At 32.5% G+C, this 25,721-nt stretch overlaps 1 protein-coding gene across 1 annotated transcript in view; it reads right to left on the bottom strand.

The window, feature by feature from the left end:
- ValRS (Valyl-tRNA synthetase) overlaps positions 1-25,721 on the bottom strand; it is a 464,082-nt gene that overhangs the window by 189,048 nt on the left and 249,313 nt on the right. Inside the window, exons 13-14 of the mRNA XM_090401956.1 lie at positions 21,818-21,894; positions 5,782-5,869 (exon numbers count right to left, since the gene is read on the bottom strand). Of these exons, the coding sequence (XP_090258082.1) occupies positions 5,782-5,869; positions 21,818-21,894 (165 nt within the window). The remainder of the gene's footprint in view (positions 1-5,781; positions 5,870-21,817; positions 21,895-25,721) is intronic.

Genomic DNA, 25,721 nt, shown 5'->3' with positions numbered 1-25,721 from the left:
AATGCCCTCCTCCTCAGTTCGCCTCTATCATAGCATAGGCGGAGACTTACAATTTTTACCTTCTCGCTCTTCAGTTTTGCCTCTTCTAACAACTCCGTTACATCATCCCTCATAGAATACTTGTCTCTCAAATCTTCTAGATCATCTGTGTACCAACCAAGACAATCATTTCTTTCGACCTACCTTTTTGTATCCAGATGGCATGGCTAATATCGTAAATTTTTGCACCCAGGAAACATAATTTTGGAATACTTTCGTTAAGTACCCCCCCCCCCCCCCCGATTATTGTGTCTCCATACGTAGTTTTCTCCTTTACTTGTTTTTTTTCGTTTGTTCGGTTGGTCTTTATAATTCTTTCGGATCACCTTCTTTTTTTTTTTCAGCCCTGCTTAACTTTTGCTGTTTCTGTAGTTTTTCAATTTTGCACTTTGTCCTATGAAGGATAACATTTAAGCGCACTATTTCTTTATTGATATCCATTTCATTCTCGTCTATTTCCACAGCCACACACGTTCAATATTATTAACATCATTTTCCATCTTATCACTGGTATTTGTTTCATTCTTGGCACCTAACAGACATTCACTTTTAAAGCACTTAATACACATTCTCTCTCTAGTTTCAACTTCTTTCCACATTTTCTGTAATTTTCTCGAAGCATATATTTCGCATACACTGACCTGATGGTGCAGTGTTGGTGCCATGATGAAAATATCACAATAAAAATGTTACAAATATTTTTATTGTGATAAAAATATTTATAACATTTTTTATAAATATTTTTATAAAAATAAATAAATATAATAATTTTTAGAAATGGAAATGGAAAATTTTAGAAAACATAAATGGATGGAACATGTTCAAAGAATGAAAACAGAAAGATTACCAAAACAAGCCTTAAAGTACAAGCCATTAGGAAAAAGAAAACCAGGACGTCCTCTTAAACGATTCAATAATGACTTCTAAGGCCGGAACAGGCCATGCTAGGCCTAAATCCTTGATACGCATGATGATGATGATGAACAATTTTTAGAGTATACTAATACTCTAAAAACACAAAAATCTACTCTCATACACTATAATACTCTAATTTTCTGATGAAAAAACACAACAAAACAGATAAAAATCGCTAATTTCACACAAGCGCTAAATTACACGACCACTTGCAATATAACCTCGAACCCAAACTCCAGTGCAAAAATGCAGTGTTCTTTGATTGTCTTGAATCATTTCCATATTTAAATTAGTTAGATGTGAATGATACCAGTCTATTAAAATTTAAGGGAGTTTTAAAAATATACATCATGGTGAAATGGATCCCAAAATTGTTGATTATTAAAATGTCTGAAAACAAAGAGTGCACTTTAAAAATCAGAAGATTAATGAACCGTTCTGACCTACTGGTAAATAGTGTCACATTAAATGTGATATCATATTTCCATGTTATGTGGAAGGACTTGTATATTATGATAAATTTATATTTAAATACACAGACTGTAACTCTTAGTTGCTTTGGAAGTTTCTCAAAGTAAAATATGTGTTTATCCATTATATACGAAATTATCAGGACAAACCATGCAGGATCACAAGCCAACAGTTCCTGGCATTAAAGATGAATGTGTTTGCAACATGAATATCTTCTATTTGCAGGTACACTGAAATTTGTTTGTAATGATATATTAATAAATTCATAGTATAAATATTTCATGTCTTTTCATTTGCCGAAAAAAAAAAAAAAAAACTTGTAATGCACAAATTGTATACTTAACAGCATAAGAAAACCACTTAATACTACTGCTACTAACGTCAATGACAATATATTGTCTACACTGGCTAAATGACATGCAATTAGTTTTTATATTAACACACACAACATCGAAATCAAAACTTCATCATAAAATTCCTGCCATGCACCCTCAAGGGGTGTACAGGATATGATAGTACTACACAAAAAATATACATCTGTTACTTGTCAAGACTCCAACATTATCAGATCTTATATTTCTATCGTCTAAGGCACTTTGTACCGTATCAATCCACCTATATCTTGTTCTTCCTCAGGGTCGTTTTCCTGCCAACCTGGCAGAGAACACTTGTTTTGCTAATCTTTCCTTGCCCATTCGGTTTAAGTGACCATACTACTTGAGATTAGCTCTGCTAATGCATTCCTGAATGCTGACAATGTCAAGTTCTTTCCTAATATCCTCATTTTTAATATGATATTGCCATTGATGCCATCTGTTTACGCCTCTAATCTTTCTCAGGACTCTCATATCTGCAGTCTCTAGTCTTTGATCAAGTGTTTCACTTCTGACCCAGCTCTCAGATCCATAAATTAAAACTGCTATGAACAAGTTCTTGTTTACAGCTAATTTAGTGTTCCAACTAATTTCTCTGTTATTCCATATAAATTCATTCAATTGACTTCCTACCATACCAGCTTTGTTGATTCTGTTATCTATTTCCATATTTAACTTACCATCTTCACTAAAAATCATGCATAAGTAGCTGAAATGTTTTACTTGTTCCACAGGTTCCCATTTCAAAACACAGTTGACATTTTCAACATCTCTGCCTATTTTCATTGTCTTTGTCTTTTTATTGCTGATCTTCATACCATACCTATTACAACAGTTATTCAATTTATTCAGGGAATCTTGCAGACTTGTAGCAGATTTATTTAGAAGTATAACATCATCTGCATAAAGCAAAGAGCTGACATTAACATCTCCAATTTTGATATCAGGTTTAATACCACTTTCCTTCATAATGTGATCCACATAGATAATGAATAACAGAGAGGATAATGTACATCCTTGTCAGACACTAGATTTAACATTAAACCATCTTCCTGTACTTCCTTCAATTCTAACTGCTGACTTACAACTCAAATAAAGACTAAGTACTATTTGATATAATGTCCCATTGACACCATATAACTGTAGCGTATTGAATAGCTTCTCTTTTTGGCACCTTTTCCAGATCGACAAAACGTAAATAGAGATCTTAGTTATATTCCCATGATTTTTCAACTATTTGTCGTAAAGTGAAGATCTGATCCTGACAGCCTCTATTTGGCCTGAATCCAGCTTGTTTTTCACCAAGCTTTTTTTCCAGAATTCTTTTCAACCGTTTCTCACGTATACTTGCATAAATCTTACCAGGAACACTCAGTAGGGAAATACCTCTGTAATTCTCACATTCAGTTTTATTTCCCTTTTTATATATGGGTACTATGAGAGCTCTGCTCCAATCATCAGGAATTCTTCCCTCTGCCCAGGCCTTCTGAACTATGCAGTGCAGCCACTATAAGACTTTTATACCACCATACTTCAGCATTTCTGGTCGAAAATCACCTACTTCTGCTGCCTTTCCACATTTTAAGCCTTTGATAGCTTTTTCTACTTCAGGTATGGATATGTATTCCTGACTGTATGCCTGTTAAGTGTTTTTTACCACTGTGCTATCACTGCTCGTTTCATTTAGCAATTTTTCACAGTAATTACTCCATACTTCAAGGATATCTTTTTTTTTCTCCCGTTTTCATGTCACCTTTATCATCTCTAAGTCCTTTTACAGCACTCTTTCCTCCATTTCTTAGCTTCTTCAACAAACTCCAGAAAACACTCTCAGTAAAAAATTAGCTGATGGTATCTTTCATGTACTTTTAATTTTCATATTTCTGCTCTTACATCTAAAAATTGGAATGAAAGCAGGAGTCATGTATCTATCTACAGAAATTTTACATGAGGACAGGTGCATACGTTATATCCTACTGCATGCACAGTATTTGTGTCTTAGTGTGGGCAAACATCTTCAGGAACCAGCAAACAGAAAAGTATATTTTTTTTGGGGGGGGGGGGGTAACTATTTAATTAACTGATACAAAAGGTATAAAATATGCTAAGTTTGACTCAGCTTAGGTATGATAAAAGTGTTACATATTAATAAGCATTACGTGTCTGACAACTATGAAAGGTTGTAAATCTATAATAAATACATTAGTACAGTGCCAAAAGATTTTATTATAATTTTTAAAAATTTTTGTTTGTATTTTTTATTTATTTATTGTATATTTTATCTATTTTTAACTCTGCTCTGGAGACCAAACATGGAACTTTTTTCAAGACAATTCAGATCTTCATTAAGTGAGGAGGTGGTCTCATGCCAAGCAATGAGGTTCATCTTCTACTTAAAGACAATCACAACATCCATGTGGCATGGCAGAATTCAAACTTGCAGCCTGCTGGTTGGAGTGTGGGCATGTTAAAACTCAGCCAACCAGACCTGAAAAACTGGAAAAATCTATAACAGAAACTTTAGAAACAGTTTGTGATTTTTTCTTTTTATGCAAATAACTATTATGTATGCAATTAAATGTTACAGTTCACATATACCAAAGTAACAAATGAGAAATTGCAAACTAATCAACCATGTGCAGACATGTGGTTCAGGAGAAAAAAAAGGAAGGAACCTGTTGATGTTTCTTAATGAGTTGTTCATCACGAAATAAACTTAAGAGTTGTAACTCTCCAGACTATAACTCTCAGACTTTATATATATATATATATATATATATACACATTACATTCATTCCATGCAAAAGAGGATGGAGAAAGAAGAAGTTTATTGACAGTTAATTTTTCATCAGCTGGCTTGGTTGGCCGAGTAGTTAGTGTGTCCGCTCTCCAGCCAAGAGGCCGTGGGTTCAAATCCAGCCATGGGCATGAATGTTTGTGATTGTCCTACAAACTCTGTGTGGAAAAGGAATCTGCAACCCTATCACTTATTCTAGCAGAAGACATCATTGCCAAAATCATGTGAGGTATGGCATTTACAGACGTCAAATGTGAAAAAAAAAAATTTTTTTTTTTTTTCATGCAGTTACACTGAAAAGAGACTGAGCAGCTGCTGCTCCATTTCAACAAGCCCAACAGAATGTGAGAAAATTATGGTTGTCAGTTCAGTGGAGCATTTAATATATATATAGTTATATACTAAATATTAGTTGAATACTGTTTGTATATTACAAAGTTTTGGCAAACTTCTTTTCTAATTCCAAATAAATTCATTTAACTGGCTTCTCAGCATACAATTTTGCTAATTCCTTGTTATTAATTCCAGGAGGGCATTCACCATCATGCAAGTAACAGTGTTCATGATGACTATGTGACTGGACTTAAAACAGTTGCATAGTCTTTGGTTAATAAATAAATGGAAACAACTGATGTAGCTTATAAAAAGGCTGATCATATCTGAGACCTAGTAACAGTCTGAAAACTGTTGATAAATTAGTAATAAATGCTGAGCATATTTATTAATTTGTAGTATCTGTATATTTTTCAAATCATGACCACAGAAATTTGAACCAAATATTTCACTTTTTATCTTAATCGAGTGATCCAGCCAGGAGGGCTGTCTTAGCAAACAAAATAATAATGAAAGAAACGTCAAATTTCTTTTACATGTGAACGCATCATTTATAGCAATAACAATAACATCCTACATGTGTACACTGGTGCATATCTGATTAACACTGGATGCTCAGTATAGATATTATCAATGAAATTTACATGCCAACTGAATGAGTGAAAATTAAAAAATGAACTGATTTAAATATCTTTTACTGTTCAATATAATAAAACCTTCACAAAAGAACTGTTTTTTGTATATGTTCAACAAATTCATTATTTCAATAAACTGATTTTTACACAACTAAAAAAAAAGTGACAAACGATATTTATTTTTCTACTTAATATACTATAATAACTTCCTACGTACTGAATCAGATATGTCTAAGCCCTCTATAGACAGGTGATATGCAGGAATACGGTGTCCCCACCACAGCTGCCGAGATATACACCAGTCTCTAAATGAAAATAAAAGAATACATATTGGTCTTATCAAAAAATAAATAAAATAATAATTTCTATTATCCCACAGATAATAACCATATTAACAATCCTTAAGTATCAAAATTATGGAATAACCATCCAAATGACTCCAACTGCAATGATCAACATTTTATTTATCGACAAGCAACAGAAATATGTGAAGTCCTTTATTTTTTTGAAATGTATGAAATATTCTTGATTATTCTCATACTTTGGTCAGTGTTATGGTAAGTCTCAATGAGAGTAAAGGAGTTTGATAGGAAACAAATATCTATATAATTATTAATTTCTCATTTAAGTTAAGGGATATTGCATCCCATATCGTTTCTTAGCCGAATATAGTAAAAACCATATAAAGTTCGGTGATTCCAAGCGTAAGCAAATACCTGGATACTGCAGCAACTGACCCTTAAGATAGTGCAAGTTGAGGCAACTCATATCAAAGGTGGAGCAAGCCCCGATCACTATTCTTGATATTTACCCATAATGTTAACTTAAACAAGTCATATGTCGCCGAATTGAAGCCTTTGGCTCTTCATATATCTAATAATTTATTAGGACACCTCTCGGCAATACTCATAGAAGGGTTGTAAGTTCTGTTCGCTACAAACTTGGTATTAACCAGGTCTACCTACTCACTGATGAGACCTCAATAAAGGTTGAAACCAGTCTGGGTAGTGACCTTCTCTCATAATGTAGAACAGTAATATAGCTCCTAGGAGATAAGTTCACATTATGGGTAAATATCAAGAATAGTGATCGGAGCTTGCTCCACCTTTGACATGAGTTGCCTCAGCTTGCACTATCTTAAGGGTCAGTTGCTGCAGTATCCAGGTATTTGCTTATGCTTGGAATTGCCGAACTTTATATAGTTTTTACTATATTTGGCATGAAACTCTTTGAGTTTCTTATTCGGCTAAGAAACGATATGGGATGCAATATCCCTTAACTTAAACAAGTCATATGTTGCCGAATTGAAGCCTTTGGCTCTTCATATATCTAATAATATATCTAATATTAATTTCTCATTTTTTTTTTTTTTTTTGCAATAAAAATAACATCTTTTAATCAGCGGTTAATATTTCATGTTCACTGAAAAAACTTTTACCAGGGACTACACTCAGAAAATAAGTAAGAGGGAGGATGTCGGATCGTACTTCTTCCTTGTATTCGATCCACCATCTTGTTTTAATTTAGTTTTTAAACAAGTAATTAGTTGCTGGTTGATTACTAATTTTAATATAGAGAAATTTATATTTTTAGACTGCGCCAAGCTATATCTAGATTAGTCTATTGGAATATAGTGGAACCAACCAATAACTAATTTTTTTATAGTAATTTATTTCTTATACAGGCCGAGTTTATCTCTTAATTTTAAGGCTCCGTAAACTTTAATTATTTTACGGAATTAACAACGCATATAAAGTATATTAATTAAAGCTAACTTTAATGAATAACTTCTATATTTCGCTTCCCTTATCAGCTTTGGTGATTACTATTTTTTTGTTGTTTTTCAATTCTTGTAGGGCTGTATATTCGTTTTTGGATAAGTTGGATTTTGGAGGTTTGGCTTTAGTGAGAATCACCAAAGCTGATAAGGGAAGCGCCACTGTGGTACTCAATCAAAAAGACTACAAAGGTAAGCTAAATTCTTTAGTACGAGACCGTACTACTTACCTCCCCATTGAATATAATCCGACCAGCTCTCAGATTAGGACTATCCACAGACTCCTTAAGAAAGTCACTTCTTGGCCTGTGGAAGTCACCAACAAACTTAAACCTTATAACTCTAGACCCCCCCCCCCCCCCGATTATATGGACTCCCAAAAATACATAAACAAAATGTGCCATTGCATCCCATAGTGGATGGCATTGATTCCCCCACATATAAATTAGCCAAACATTTAGCCAAAACGCTCACACACTACACTGGCAACACACCATCACACATAAAAAAACTCGGCCCACTTTAAAGCCAGTATAGAAAACCTCACACTCCAACACACTGACATAATGGTCAGTTTTGACGTCTCCTCCCTATTCACTAATGTCCCACTCAAAGAAACCCTTGAGCTCATCCAAGCCAAGTTTCCTCCCGATATCTCTGCCCTATTTCAGTTCACAATGAACTCAGGCTATTTCGTTTGGCAAGGAAAGTTCTACAAACAGATAGAGGGGACAGCCATGGGTTCACCACTTTCACCACCCTTGGCCAATTTCTTTATGGAGACATTTGAAGAGAAAGCCTTAAACTCCGCCCCACAAAAACCCACTATTTGGCTTCGTTATGTGGATGATGTGTTTGCTATTTGGCCACATGGCTCAGACACACTCCACTCCTTCCTAACACAGTTAAACAACCAACATCCCAGAGTCCAGTTCACCTTAGAAAAAGAGGAAAACACCCTCCCCTTCCTAGACACTTTAATCACCTGCCAGCTTGATGGATCTTTGGTTTTCTCTGTTTACAGAAAACCCACCCACACTGGCAGATACATTCGTCAGCAATCTCCCCCCCCCTCACAACAATATGGGGTGATAAAAACACTATATAACAGGGCAAAATTAATCTGCTCAGATGACAAGGCCCTGACTATTGAACTAAACCACATCCTCAACACTTTCTTAGCCAATGGCTATAACCCCAAAAAAATCCAAAAAATACTAAAACCTGTAAACCACAACCCCCTCCCCCCCTCCACAATAAAGATTATACCAAGTCTATCACCATCCCCTACATCCAGGGCACCTCTGAAAAAATAACCAATATCCTCAAAAAATATGATCTTACTTCCTGTTACAGACCATATAAAAAGTTGGCATCCCTTATCCGCTCTACCAAAGACCAACTACTTCCCCTAGACCTACCTGGTATATACCAGGTCCCTTGCAGCTGCAAACTGTCCTACTTTGGCCAAACAGGCAGAACAACAAATATCAGGATTTCAGAACACCAAGACTACATCCGGTTTCACCAGTACAGCCGCTCTGGACTGGCAGACCATGCCTTAGATACCCACCATAAAATTCGTTGGAAGAAAACAAAAATAATCCATCGCAGCAAGTTTAAATACGAAAGATTATTCAAAGAATCTTCAGCAGCTCTAAAAAACGTTCCTGACCTCAACAAATTTGGGTGCATGAAACTGCCCCAAATTTGGGAGACTTTCATTATGAGAACTGCAGCCCAACTGCCAAGACTACCAAATTAGCCTGCAAGAGGGCACCATTAGGACTTTAGGAACAATATTAGTTTCTTGCTTTCTGCCTCATTTGCTTTGTGTTAGTTCCTGAGTGCACATACCATATCTTTATGTTCCCGAAGATGGCAATGTGACATTGCCGAAATATAGAAGTTATTCATTAAAGTTAGCTTTAATTAATATACTTTATATGCGTTGTTAATTCCGTAAACTAATTACCAGTTAATAGAGTTCAATATCACAAAATCTCTTAATAACAATTTTTACTATTATCACACAGTCAGCAAAGTCTCAATACATCAATGGTGACAACAACTGTTTCACCAGTATTCACTTTCATACTTCTTACTCCGGCTGATTTCAGCAAAAAACGTTATAGTTAATGTGGGGAATAACAGGAGGAATCACACATATATTTCTGCACTGAAGTAACACATAAATGGACAGTTCTTACCGGGTAAATTCTTTGCTCATCAACTTCACTATGGGCTCACTTAATAACTGTATTTATTTCACACACTATGGCAGCACTAATTAGAATAAATCTTCTCAATGATAACTGAACTTTAAATGGTGCACTTTATATGTATGGACGTATCTGGATAAAGGAAAATGCTCATTCCTTCCTTAACACTATTTGATTAATTCAGTACTCTGTTAAAGTTCCATGAAACTAATAGAACATGCAGTATTTCTTTAACTTCTAGAATTATTCTCAGTTGCCTAATACTTTCCCGGTAATTTAATAGCTTAATTATGGCACTAAGGTTCTAGCTACAGCAATCTTTTGCACTCCTTTTCTGCTACTCCTTGTTTCCTCGTCTGCCTGTGCTATACTAAAATGCTCTCCTATCCCTGAGTGGTCCGTCCTGATAAAGTAAAGAGCCCCGGTTTTCTCCGCTCTACCTCCCTTCTATTTTCCCACCAAAATGTTTCTCGTGCTCTTGTTTATGTCAAATTCCTTCTCTCAGTTCAATACAATATCTTGCCATTCACGCACACGCTAGCTATTTCTCACCCGTCTCCATAGTAACAAACAAAATAAAATAAAAACAGAAGTATTGCATAACATTATGCCTTTACACAGTGGTAATAATAAATAAAAACTAAAATATTATATTTCACATAAGGCATATTAAGCTTATGTATACAGTTTCTCATAATTTTAAATTAGGAATAATCAGAATAAATAGAATAATATCTCAATACAGGGTCCTATCATTGCTAACACATATTTGAGATTAATTAATAAGACTTAATAATTAAACTCAAGGCAATTACATGAATAATAATTTATAACAAGAGATTTACATAAAATAATATTTACAAATGTAGCATTTGTCATAGTGGATTATGTTGGATTCTGAAAAGAATATTAATAATTTAAATTTCTCTTCATTCAGAATCCATCAAGGGGGTAATCAGAAAGCAATGTTACATCCAGGTTCTTCTCATAATATGTGGTGTGTGTGTGTGTGTGTGTGTGTGGAATGGGCTACTGGATGATGAAGTAAGTGCATCTTCTGTGTTTTAAAAGAGCTAATGTGAAAGATATTTAGATACTATTGATCTGAAAATGGCCCTCCCTTGAGTCCTTTTTGCTCCCTGAAGGATCATCTATAATAATTTCTCCAAACAAGCTAAGTTACACTTTTTCAACAAGTTGTCTCCTCATATTACAATACAGAGCAGATAAGAGATTGACATTTGTCAGTAGTTTAGAGTTACATGAAATGAAATGAAACAATAACTACACGATGTTGAAAATGATAATTTTGCTTGTCAGAATCTGAATTTAATCCATCTGATTAAACTAAAAATAAATCTGAGTTGGATTCTGTAGAGATAAAAAGTCCCATACTATACAGACCTTTAAGAATAGTTAATATTAAGTTTTCCAATATGACTATTATTACTCACAAAACAGAAAAATAGCTGTCTATGTTTAAGTTCAAGAAAGCATACAAAAGCTACGAATTAGAAATGTACTTTTGATTATTTAGGTGCATCCTGCAAGATATGTTTCTAATTTTTAGAGAAGTGCAAATGATTTTTTTTGTGTAAATAATAGAAACATGTCAATAGTGCATCTCATCTGCTGATCGTTAATTTGCAGTCTTCTGCCAATATTAAAAATCTATCAATAATGGTCAACTCAAGATACTAAAATAAGAACTAGCAATTCCTTAGAAAAGAATTGCTAATTCTTATTTTAGTCGAGTTCCAATTCCTTACATTTCCGGGATTTCAGAACCAATTTCAAGAATTCTGAAGAAATATGATTTAACAGCCACTTATACACCTATTAACAAATTATCCACCCATTTTCCTTCACCTAAAGATAAACGCTCAACCTGGTGTGTATCAAGTTCCTTGTAATTGTAATCTTTCCTACTTTGGATAAACTGGATGTTCTATAGAAAAAAGAATTCAAGAGCATCAGTCATCAATTCAACACAACAAAAGAAATCTGAATTAGCTCAGCATGGATTAGAAACAAGCCACAACATCCTTTGGTCCAAGACTCTCCTCCTACACAGATGTTGCTACAAATTCGAACGTTTATTTAAAGAAAGTGTGGAGGCCTTACATCAACGTCCTAACTTGAATCATAATGACTGTATATCTATATCAAAAATTTGGGAAAGTTTAATCAGGGTAACACATGATTTTTTTTTTTTTTTTTTTTTTGTAAATTTCCTATATTAGTCTAATGTTATTTAGGATTATTATATGAATTTCTGAATTAATATCTTTAATTATAACTTTAAAAATGTTTACTCTTCTAATATTTAGTGATATGACATCACACGGCTCGTTCTATGTGTGAGAATGATCAATTGTTCGTATTCCACTTTGTTTTTTAAAACTATTCCTACTGAATAGTTTTTTAAAACTATTCAGTAGGAATAGAATAGAAAATAGCCACTGAAGATGGTTTGTAATATTCAGACCGAAATATCTGGCAAATTAAACATTATTCAAATAATGTGAATATATTTCTAAAAATTATGTCCGAAGTATCCTTAAAAAATCAAAAAATCAAGAACTAGCAAGCTATGAATGGCCCATCACTGGTATATATAAGACAAGATGGCCAGATTCTTTTTCTTTACTCAAGCACTCCCAGAATGCCCCCCCCGGGGGGCAAGAAGTGGTTGGTTTCTTGATCCAAAAGAATATTAAGCATTGTCATAAACTTTAAGCCTGTGAATAGCAGGCTTAAAGTAGTAAGATTAAAGGATAAGCCACTAAATATATCTATTATATAAGTGTATTCACAATAATCTCACACGATGAATCAGGCAGTGAATCCCTTTTATCAACCAATCAATGATCTGACTTGATTCGGGAAACACCAAGTAAAGACCTTCTAACCATACAAGGGAACTGGAATGCAAACATTTGAACAGATATAGGGAAGAAGGTTCCCTCTTTTTGGACTATAGTGAAAAGCAGATGACAAGGGTATGAAAATGACACTTTGCTTCAAAGAACGATCTCACCACAAACAACACACTTTTTTTCCAAAATAAAAGGTCACAAAAATGGACCTGAATCTTCCCAGATGAAAGAACTCAGAATCAGACTGATTATATACTTATAAAAACTAATCATAAATCTGAATAAACTTAGCAAGAACTAGATCCTTTACAAGTGGCCTGATAGGCTGAGTGGTTAGAGCAGTGGTTCTTAACTTTTTCGAAGTCACAGAACACTTTTGATTATAAGAAAAATTGGGGAACACCAAAAGCATTAGGGTCATAAAGATACCAATAAAAATATGGGGTTTAATATGTGATATACCAACCCTCATCTCTTTGTCTATATTAGTAAGTCTTTCATGATTTTTAGTTTTTATATTGGTTAATATTGAGAAACCAAGCTCAACAAATAAGACGTTGAAAACTGTAACAAAATTTTCAGTGCCCTTGTGGAGAGAGCTGGGTATTTGGCTTGGATAAAAATCCAAAATTCCTCAAGAGAATTTTGGATTTTTCGTTACAAGAAGAAGAACTAATTGTTCTTCTTCTTGTAACGAAAATTCACAACTTGATGTATTAACTGTGCCAAATGGATTTCGTATCCAGTGATACTGTGTTTATTTAAGGAAGGAAAGTAACTTGAAATCTTTTCTTCCAATATTATTAATTTTTTACACATTAAAAGTAGTACCTATAAATGATATTCTATTGGTTTAGAAGTCAATGCACAAAGCAGTCTTCAGTTGTTAGGTTCAGAGTAGTCAATTGTACTCAGAACTGTATCATGTGACATCTTTCACTGGCAGAACACTTATAACCAGGTTAAGAATCACTGGGTTAGAGTATCCGCTGTCCAACTGACAGGTTGTGGGCTTGAATCCCACCATGGGCACGAATGTTTATGATTGTCTTTAAGTGGGAGACAGGCTTGTTTCTACCTTTTGCGGGGCCCTGTGCGAAATGGAAAAGCAGGGCCCTTGAAAGTTAGTAATATTTATGGAAATTTTAAATGGAAGGATATCTTGTTAATTAATTAATTAAATCAAACATGAAAGATATTTATGCACGTAAATAAACAAGTATGCTCGTTAGCATCAATTTAAGTAAAGGGAAAAATTTAGTTAAAAGATAAATGTGTCTGTATGTACGTGATATATTATTTTATTATGTAAGTACACATTATCATATAAATACGCCAGAACAATGATTTATTTAATAATATACATAATAATATAAAAATATTTAAAAAATATCCATTTTTACTATAAAGAATGAAATATATGCATAACACTTACATATAAAGAGCCAACAGGCTTCATTTCGTGATATAAACATTATTTAAATTAAGGGGATATTAAATCCCACATTGTTTTAAAACCAAATAAGAAACACAAAGATTGGAATCAGAGAGTTTCATGCCGATATAGTAAACTATAAAAATATCAGTGATTACTAGCATGAGCTAATGCAAGTAGCCCTAGTACGTAGTACAATACCGGGCAACTCGCAGCAAAGGTGGTAAAGTTCTGATCACTATTCTATTTTCCATAATGTAAAAACACATTTCCTAGGAAATGTATGCTGTTATTACATTATGGCAGGAGGTCACTACCCAGACCGGTTTCAGCCTTTTTTTGAGGTTTCATCAGTGAGTAGCTAAAAAAAAAATATGTGCATAACAACTTATAAGATTTAAAAGAAATCTTAATATATTAAATTTTATTTAACCTAATGCACTTATTAATAAAATCATTTATAACACTATCGAAATTCGAATTTTCTGCAATTTCGTGCTCCATAGATATTATTGCCAAGGACGACAAACGTTCTTGAGACATAGAAGATCGCAAATAGGTTTTTATTAATGTTAATTTGGAAAATGACCTTTCTGCTAATGCGACCATAACCGGACTGGTCAATAATATTTTAAATGTCGTAGTAATATTTGGATAAATATCCGACAAATTATTTGCAATTATGAATTTTAAAATATTAATGGGTGCATCTTCTGGAACAATATTTCTAAAAATAATTAAATCATTGTAAAATTCAGATTCTTCAATATCTGTATTTAATTTTTGATATAGCTGTTGCAGCAAAATTTCAATCCATTTTCTCTCATTTTTTTTATTATTTTCATATCATAAAGAAATGATTTTTCCAAATGATTTTTCGTGAGTTTCATACAATTCAAATATTTTTTTTGACAGATTGTACAGCAGTATCTAAAGTTACAAAAAATTTATCCTAAAATTATCTTTCTTATCACCTGTGTGTGATTCATCAGGCGTTTCATAATCAAAAAATACTTTTCTTCGACGTATTCGACTTTCTTTAAATTTAATTTCTATTTCTAATAGATTTGACAGTTCTTTAGCAATCTTAAAACAGCTATCAAATCCTGATATTCTCTGTTCTTCAAAGTACTACTGCACTAACTCTTTAACATGCTTAGTTTCTACGTCTATGGGAATTTTTGCATTTTGTAATACTTTACTTACTAAATTAACTTTTGACAAAAGCTCATACCAAATTACAAGGCTTAGCATAAACTCAAATGAATCTATTTGTTCATATATTGAAACCACTTCTACTTTGATAGTATTATTATTATCTGATGCAGTTTTAGATAATTCTTTTAGTGCATTTAAAAATTCTGGAATTTGAAAACGTACAGCTCTAACTGATTCTATTCTACATTCCCATATTGCATCACATAACGGTTTTGGAGTTAATTGTTTAGCAAAGTTCATTAATATGTCTACAACGTGAAGTTGAGGCAGCAAATAATGTATATATATTTTTGTATAACATTAAAAAAATTTATAGCTATAATTGATGATTTAGCGACATACCCTAAAATCAAATTTAAATAATGACAGGTGCAAGGAGTATAAAATGCCTTTTCGTTTTCATTTAAAATGTAAGCACGGACTCCCTTATATACTCCTTTCATATTCGCTCCATTATCATACTCTTGCCGTCTACAATCTGACAATTTAAGATTTAATTTATTCAAAAGTGATTTTATATTTTCATATATACCTTTACCAGTAGTGTCATTAGTTGTTAAAAACGTCAAAGTACTATTCAATAATTTCATTAATATTTAGATTTTTACATATATTTAAAAGCAGATATTGAAATTCGTGAACACTTTTTGACGTTTTTAACAACTAATGATTTTGTTTCTTATCTATATTTTTTTTTTCCAAACATCGCATTAAATGATCTTTTAAAAGTGGATCAAATTCTGCAATTAATTCTATGATTCCTAAAAAAATACCATTATGGGCTGTGTACAAAGTATCAAAATTACCTCTAAAAGCTAAATTATGTTCAGATAAATAAAGAATTGTTGCTACTATTCGTCTTAAAACATTTCTTGACCATTCTGCTTCATTTTATGACATTTTGATTTGTCTGATCAATTGTACTGTGATTTTTTAAATTACTTTCCATTTGTGTCCATGAATACATGCCTTTCATGTGCACTGGATTTCGATCGTGTGACTTTAATCTTTCACTTACATGTCGCCAGTCAGAAAAGCCATTATTAGATAAAAAATTATCATCAGAAGAAAATAATTTGCAACAAAAACAAAAAAATAGAGTTGGCAGAATTTGAATATACAAGCCATCTTCTGTTTTGCTTCTCTCCATTTGCAATTGTCCTAAAAAGCAGTGGAAAAACACCTCTTGTTGTCATCTTTTGGAAAATCATTTTCAGTTGGAGGAGACGGTGGACCACGTTGTACAATTTGTATTAGTGTTGTGTTGTTCAAAATTTTGGGCCATGTTGCTGGATCATCAATGGTAAATAGTTCACCTGGTGTCTCAGTTTTAGGATCTTCAATACTTATTGTTTGACCAATCGCTTCCTTTGAGTATTTCAGAACTCTCATTATTAATCAATGTTGAAGCCGAAAAACTGTTTGTAGTTATTTCAGAACTCCTGTTTCAACTGATATATCTGAACAAATATATGAGTTCAACTTCATAAATTTAAACAGTGAATTTCTTTGACGTTCCTCAGCCACTTCTTTTTATTGTTTTCACTTTCGTTTTTCATGCCCACTTGTATATTTTCTTCCATAATAATCTCTCTTACAACTAGTCATACTTTAGAATTAAATATGACAGATTTAATTATAAAATAAGTTAATAAATTAAAACAAAATTACTTACCTGATAAATAAAATATATCTAAAATAGATAATATTAGAAAATAAATAAATCTAATATAGATTGAAAACTGCTATTGAAGAAAAATTCTGATGTCGGATAACCTAAAAACACAGTTTACAAAATATATTTTTTAAGATATTTTGCAAGTAATGTCACATACAAAAATTGTCATGACAGTACGCATATATACTTACTTGTTCATAAAATCATAAACTAAAATCAAAACACTCCTTAAAATTATTAAAAACACCTGTTTTAAAATTAACTTCTCCCTATGTAACACTATGTTGTACAATATTGTTATATATCTTAGTAGTTTCAAATACTACCACTCTAGCGCTACAATCTTAAAATTTATTCCCTATACCAATTACTGTTTATCCTAATGTTATTTCACCGAACAATAGAGCCAGACCGCCAGTCTGGCTCCGGCCATGAGATACTGGGCAAGCAGTAATGCGGTGCAGTGCCAACGAAAGAACAACGCGCCATTATCAGTATAATTTTAATGTATTTTCACCACTGCACAGTTTGCACACCCATGAATACGGCTCTGATGGGAGATGAATTTCACTGTTGCCCACTGTGATACCACCACTCTACTTATTAGAGGTCTAGATGGCTTAAGTTTGGTGTATAGAGCAGGGTTTCTGGACTATGTAAAAAATTAATAAAAATACAAAAAAAAAAAAAAATCCTTAACCTACCCATAGTAGTAATGTACTATAAGCTATACAACCTTTGACGAGCAGGGATCACATAAAAAACAAACAAACAAACAAAAAACGCTGACATTAGAAGTGACACAATATAGCCATATCAACATTTATGTTGAAATGTGGAATGAGAACCACAAGGAAACTAAAGCCCTTATACAATTCAAATCTAATATCACTAAAGGATTGTTTAAAGCAAATAATGCTTCTCTTTCCAAAATCTCTGCTGACACACTTGATCCTGATACTTCTTACCCACAGTTTTCATAGACAATCATTGAAAAGGCTGAAAACATTTTAGGAAGAGAATGATACATCAATAAGCCTTGGATTATTATTAGAGCTTGGTGATCAGTGGAGAAGATTATGATCAATTTGCAACATTGGAAACAACAATGAACAGTACAATTATCTAAATAGAAAGATTAAAAAGGAGATAAAACTTGCAAAAAATGAGTGAGCATTCAGAGACTGCAAAGAAACAGCATACAGATAATTAAGAAACGAACAATTTCATTCCATACGAGCTGGATAACTGAAGATGAGAATGCAATAAATATTACTGATCATGAAAAAATAGTGAAAAGATAGTATGATTATTCAAGTAAACTATTTAAGAATATGACAATAGCTCGGACCATCAAAATGTGAAGAATATTTTCCCACTGATAACAGAGAATAGTGATTATTCTATTCTTAGAAAAGACACAGAAAACTATTTTAAGATCGAAAACAGCAGGAATTGATAATATCCCATTAGAATTGCTTAAAGAAGAAGGTGAACCTACTGTTAGTTCACTCCACAAAAGTTGCAAGCAGTATGTGTGTGTAAGTACTGAAATATGATCATAAGATTGGTGCACAGCTATTCTTATTCACATTCCAAAAAAAAGGAACCCACAAAAAATTCAATAATTTTAGGAAAATTAGCCTCATAGCCATCCAAGCAAAAATGGAATCCAATTTTTTAGACTTCCTGGCCAGATTTAGAAAGAAAAGAAGTACAATAGATTGCATATTTACACTTCACATCACTGGAGAAAAATACATAGAACATAATAAAGTAATATGCCATAATTTTATTGACCTAAAGAAAACCTTTCATTCTACTTGGCATGATGTATTTTGGAAAATTCTACATTATGGAATAGAAGGCAAAATAATATGACTGACTGAATCCCTTCACTTATCTTCTGAAATGATGGTTGAAATTAAGAGGAACAATAGCACTTCCTTTCTAACGCAGTGAGATAACACAAGATTCGAGCAAGCATTAGTGATAACTAATGCTTGCTCGAATATGCTGTAAATGAAGCTTAATGTTTTTTTCAGGAACCAATTATGTCATAAAAGTAGGATCTACTGTATACTTTTTTTTTGTTCAATTGCATATTGATTCTATTTCAAGGAACACAATTTCTTTATATGACAGGGTTCGATTTACGACAGCTTTCCTGAAAAACCATTATTAAATGATGGTTTTTCAGGAACCAATTAGGTTATTAAAGTAGGATTTGACTGTATACTTCTTTTGGTTCATTTGTATATCACATAGGAAACTTATACATGAAACATTAGCAGAAACAGACAGCTTGTTTTTCACTGTTCATTTTAATAAACTACGTATAGATAATTAGGTTATAACCGATAACCAATAAGGTTGACAGAGACCAAAGAGAACAAGCAGGAGTCATGATTTGGATTCATAGCTCCCTTTCAAAACAGTTAAAACATTATAAATTATGGAATGAAAGAATAATAGAAGCTAGAATAAAAATAGATAGAGGCTATATAACAATAATTGGTTTATATGCCCCACAAGAAGGAAGAGAACAGGATAATATTGATTTTTATAATCAGCTACAAAACATATATAATAAAAATATGAAACATAATATAAAATAAAAATGATTACGTAATTTTAGCAGGAGACTTAAATGCAAGAATTGGAATACAGGGAGAACATACTCTAAACAGGAATAGTAAAAAATTGATTGACTTTGTAGTTTATAATAACCTAAAAATAATGAATTCCTTCTATAAACATAAAGACATATATAAATATACTTGGGCAGCAAGAGGATGGAAATCAATATTAGATTACTTCATATTAAATGAAAAGACATCAAAATTTTCACTATATGTTAGAGTTCACAGAGGATATGAAATAAACAGTGACCACTTCCTTGTTAAAATAAAATTAAGATTACCACCTAAATAGCTACAAGTAACAAGAACAGAAAGAAAAATTGAAACATTTGTTTATAAAACTAGACTATTGAATAACACAAATGTACAATGGCTATATGAACAAAGAATTAACCAATATCTAGATAAAACGAAGAAATAGAAATAGACTGGCTTAATATAAAAACAATACTAAATACAGCAGCAAATGAGAGCTTAGGAAAGACAAAAAATTCGATAAAAGGAAAAAACTGAAGATCTGGGATGATACAATCAAAGAAATAATCAAAAAGAAAAAAGAAGCCTATCACAAATGGTTAAGCAGTAAAAGATTAGAAGATGAAATAGAATATAAAAGAATAAGAGCCATAGCTAAAAGAGAAGTCAGATAAAGACACAGAGAATCATGGAACAAATTTGTTTCTAATTTAGAACATGATTTATATAAAATAAGACCCAATGTATATAAGATTTTGAAACACTTAAATGCAGATACCAAAGAAAACATAAAATTAAACACCCAATTGAAATGAGAAGAATTTCTAAATTACTACACAGAATTGTGAACAGACAAATATTTTAAAAAAGACAACTGGCAAACAATTAATGAAAATGAAAAGGAAATAACTAAAAAAGAATTAGAAATCAGCCTGAAAGAAACAAGAAACAGAAAATCACCTGGAGAAGATAAATTAGGTTCATAACTATATAAATATGCAGGAACAAGACTCAAAGAAAGACTCTTATTATTTTTAAATAAAATTTTTTAAACTGGTATCCCCCCCCCCCCGAATAGAATGGAAAAAAGCAATTGTGATTCCTATCTTTAAAAAAGGTAATAGAGACGAGCCTAAAAACTATAGAGGTATCAGTATACTATATTCCTGTTACAAAATATATAGCAGAATCTTAAATAGCAAAATAATGAAACATTTCGAAAATTTGATTTTAGAAGTACAGAATGGATTTAGAAAAGGACGATCATGTATAGACCTGGCCTTTTGCTTAAAATTAATAATAGAGAAAAGAAGATAATACAATTTAGAAACACATGTTGCATTTATTGACTTTGAAAAAGCATTTGACAAAGTTAAAAGAAACATATTATTTAACATATTAAAAGAAAGACAAATACCAAATAATATCCTAAAAGCTATCACAAGTATATATGAAAATAATCAAATACAAATAAGATTAAATCACGAGCTATCATATAGGAGAGAGATAAACCAAGAGGTCCAACTGGGATGTCCCCTCTCGGCAACTCTTTTCAATATTTACTTAAATGAAATAATAAAATGGAATAAAAATGTACATCAAGGTATTAAACTTTCTCCTACAGTGAACTTAAACACTCTCCATTTTGCCGAAGACCAAATAAAAATTACAAATTCTGAAGATAACTTACAGAATGCTATTTTAGATCTAAATGAGATAGCCAAAGATTATGGTATGATAATATCAACAGAAAAATCAAAAACTATGGCCTTTCAAAGGACAAGATCCAGCAAGAACTAAAATAGTAATAGATAACAAGATCTTAGAACAGGTGAATTCATTTAACTGCCTAGGATGTATGATCACATATGAAAATGAAAAAGATAAACGTAAAAATCGCAAAATATTTAAAAATAACAGGTGTAATTAACTCTATATTTAAACCAAACCTAGTTCAAAAACAAACCAGACTAAAAGTATACAATACACTAGCCCTACCAGTCTTAATGTATGGAAGCAAAATCTGGACAATAAAACAAACAAAGATTAATAACAGCAGAAATGAAGTTTATGAGAAAAACTGCAAAGTATACCCTATTTGATCACAAAAGAAACGAAGAAATTATGAAAGAATTAAACCAAGAACCAGTAATAGAAAAAATTTAAAAATATAAACATAAATGGATGGAACACATTCCAAGAATGAAAGCAGAAAGATTATCAAAACAAGCCATTAGGAAAAAGAAAACCAGGACGTCTTCTTAAACGATGATTCTAAGGCCAGAACAGGCCATGCTAGGCCTAAATCCTTGATATGATCATGATGATGATGTATAGATAATCAAAATACACCATATGAAAAACGATAAATTAACTGCTTAATATGATAGTGAACGAATAAAAATTAAATAAAGAAAGAAACACACCTTATATTATCTAACCAATGATACCATATTTTTGTATACATGTCTGGAATGATCTTCAAATCACCATTTCTTACAGCCTATTTTTGGGGAAGAAAAATTCAAATGATTAACAAAGCAATGTAAATATATTATTTCAAAATATATTTATATATATAAAATAAACATATTTATATATATTTTACTATTATTAGTATTTATATTAGTACTAACATTTCATTATCAAATTCCTGACATGTATCCTCAAGGGGTGAAAAACCTACATCATTACTATCGTCCTTCCTATGTACAATTTTCCTCCAAATCAATTGGTTCTCTCAAGACTCCAACATTATCAGATCTTATATTTCTGTCTTCTAAGGTATTTTGTACTGTATCAATCCACCTACATCTTGGTCTTCTTCTGGTTTTTTCTCCCTGAAAACTTGACAGAGAACACTTCTGGTTTTGCTGATCTTTCCTCTCCCATTCTGTTTAAGTCACCATTCCCACATGAGATTAGGGACATGAACAGATGGCATTAGTGACAATGTTGTATTAAAAGGAAGGATATTAGGGAAGAACTTGACATTGATAGCATCCAGAATGTGTTAGCAGAGCTAATCTCATGTGGGAATGGTGACTTAGTGGTATACAGGACTTTCATATCTGTGGTCTCTAGTCTTCAGTCGAGTGTTTTATTTCTAACCCAGCTCTCAGATACATAAGTTAAAATTGGTTTGAACATTGTCCTGTATACCACTAATTTAGTGCTTTCACTAATTTCTCTCTTATTCCATATAAATTTATTCAGTTGACTTCATACCATACTAGCTTTGTTGATTCTGTTGTCTATTTCCATATTTAATTCACCATCTTCACAAAACATAGTGCCAAAATACGTATTCTATACTTTCTCCATTCACAATCCATTCTTTATTTTCACTGTCTTTGTCTTGTTATTGCCGACCTTCATACCAAATACTTGAAGTAGAAAAAGCCATCCAAAGCTTAAAATGTGGAAAGGCAGCAGGAGTAGATGATATTCGACCAGCAATGCTGAAGTATGGTGGTATAAAAGTCATACAGTGGCTGCACTGCATAGTTCGGAAAGCCTTGACAGAGGGACGAATTCCCGATGATTGGAGTAGAGCTCTTATAGTACCCATATATAAAAAGGAAAATAAAACTAAATGTGAGAATTACAGAGGTATTTCCCTACTGAGTGTTCCTGGCAAAATCTATGCAAATATACATGAGAAACGGTCGAGAAGAATTGTGGATGCAAAGCATGGTGAAGAACAAGCTGGATTCAGGCCAATATAGAGGCTGTCAGGATCAGATCTTCACTTTACAACAAATAGTCAAGAAATCATGGGAATATAACAGAGATCTGTATTTAAGTTTTGTCGATCTGGAAAAGGAGAGAAGCTATTCAATATGCTACAGTTATATTTTGTCAATGGGAAATTATATCAAGCAATACTTAGTCTTTCTTAATAAATACTTAGTAAATCAGCAGTTAGGATTGAAGGAAGTACAGGAAGATGATTTAATGTTAAATCTGGTGTGAAACAAGGATGTATATTATCCCCTCTTTTATTCATTATCTATATGGATCATATTATGAAAGAAAGTGGTATTGGACCTGATATCAAAATTGAAGATGTTAATGTCAGCTCTTTGCTTTATGCAGACGATGTTGTACTTATAAATAAATCTGCTACAAGTCTGCAAGATTCCCTGAAAAAATTGAATAACTGTTGTAATAGATATGGTATGAAGGTCAGCATTAAAAATACAAAGAAAATGAAAATAGGCAGAAACACTGAAATTATCAACTGCACTCTGAATGGAGAACCAACAGAACAAGGAAAACGTTTCAGCTACTTAGGCACGATTTTTAGTGAAAGATGGTAAATTAAATATAGAAATAGACAACAGAATCAGCAAAGCTGGTATGGTGGGAAGTCAATTGAATGAATTCATATGGAATAAGAATAAGAAATTAGTCGGAACACTAAATTAGCTGTAAACAAGAACGTGTTCATAGCAGTTTTAATTTATGGATCTGAGAGCTGGGTCAGAAGTAAAAAACTTGATCAAAGACTAGAGACCGCAGATATCAGAGTCCTGAGAATGCTTATAGGCATGAACAGATGGCATCAATGGCAATATCGTATTAAAAACAAGGATATTAGGAAACAACTTGACATTGTCAGCATCCAGGAATGTGTTAGCAGAGCTAATCTCATGTGGTATGGTCACTTAAACAGAATGGATAAAGAAAGATTAGCAGAACAAGTGTTCTCTGCCAGGTTGGCAGTAAAACTACCCAGAGGAAGACCAAGATATAGGTGGATTGATAAGGTACAAAGTGCCTTAGACGATAGAAATATAAGATCTAATAATGGTGGAGTCTTGACAAGTAACACTGATTTGAAGGAAAATTGTGGATAGGGAGTTAGTAATGATGTAAATTTTTCATGTAGTACTATCATATCCTGTACACCCCTTGATGGTACATGGCAGGAATTTGATGATGAGTTTTACACAGTGTTTGGCTTTCTTACGTTTGTCCCTGTATTCTCTAAGAGCGCAAGTTGACTTATTTGCCAGGGACTTTTGATATGCTTTCTGCTTTTTCTTCACTGCCTCTTTAACTTCCTGTGTGCACCATGGAGTTCTGAATTTTTCTATCCTTGCAGGCAACCTCATCACTTGCCTCTCTAGCTGATATTTTCTTCAGGGCTTGCCACTGAATCTCCAACTTTTATTTCTTGTTCTCATTCTTTCATTTTTTCTTCAATAATGTTTGTGTATTTTAGTCTACAGTTCACATTTGAGAGCTGCTGAACTTTTATTTGCTTTAAAATTTTCTTACATGTTCTTCTTTTCAATATGAAATTCAATTTTATTCTGCTCAAGACTAAATGGTGATCACTTCCAATTTCAAATATTCTGTACACTCTAGTGCCCTGCACTAGTGGGTAAACATCACTATCAACATTACCATAGTCAATGATACTTTTCTTATCCTTGCCTCCTCTCTCCATGTAAATATGTGCACATATTTTTATATTGGAACATTGTGTTAGTAATAACCAATCCATGTCCTGAGTAGTAATCTAATAGGTTTTTGAAATTATTACTAGTGTAGTGTTTTTAATAATTTCTCTGTTATTCCACAAATTTATTCAGCTAACTCTCTTTAAAATATTAGCTTAACTGTTCTCTATTTCCATATTTAATTTTCTATCCACACTAAAAACAGTGCCTAAATAAGTGAAATATTTTGCTTGTTCTATAAGTTTCATATTCATGATGTAGTTGATATTTTCAATGCTCATGCTCCTATCTGTTTTCATACCGAATTTCATAGTTATTCAATTTGAGAATCCTGCAGACTTGTATTGGGTTTATTTTACAGTATTACATTATCTACATAAAATAAAGAGAAGAGATGAATATTTTAAATTTTGATATCAGGTTTAATGCTACTTTTCTTGATAATGTGATTTATATAGATGATGAACAACAGTGCTGATAATGTACACCCTTGTTTCTCACCTGACTTAAATCAAATCACTCCCTGCACCTCATTTAATTTTAACTACTGACTTATAATTCCAAGTATTGCTTAAAGTTCGAGTTCAGTGGTAACATAGGAATGTCTTGGGTATTAAGAAGAAATGGGTTTCTTTGTAAAACAGGACAAAGGAACCTAACTGATATACACAGTCTAAGTGCAATATTATCAGAGAAACCACATACAAAATACCTTTTTTAGCCACTGGCTACACTCCCACCAGATAAAAGGAACATTAATACCCCATACCAGCTCCCCTTCAAATATAGACTACAACAAATCTATCACCATCCCTTATATCTGTGGCACCTCTGAAAAGATAGTTAACCTAAAAAAAGA

This window comes from Typopeltis vanoorti, chromosome 12 (genome assembly GCF_054136105.1).
Source record: "Typopeltis vanoorti isolate ZY-2024b chromosome 12, IOZ_Tvanoo_1.0, whole genome shotgun sequence".
Taxonomy (NCBI): domain Eukaryota; kingdom Metazoa; phylum Arthropoda; class Arachnida; order Uropygi; family Thelyphonidae; genus Typopeltis; species Typopeltis vanoorti.
This window is presented reverse-complemented; position numbering and strand designations above follow the sequence as displayed.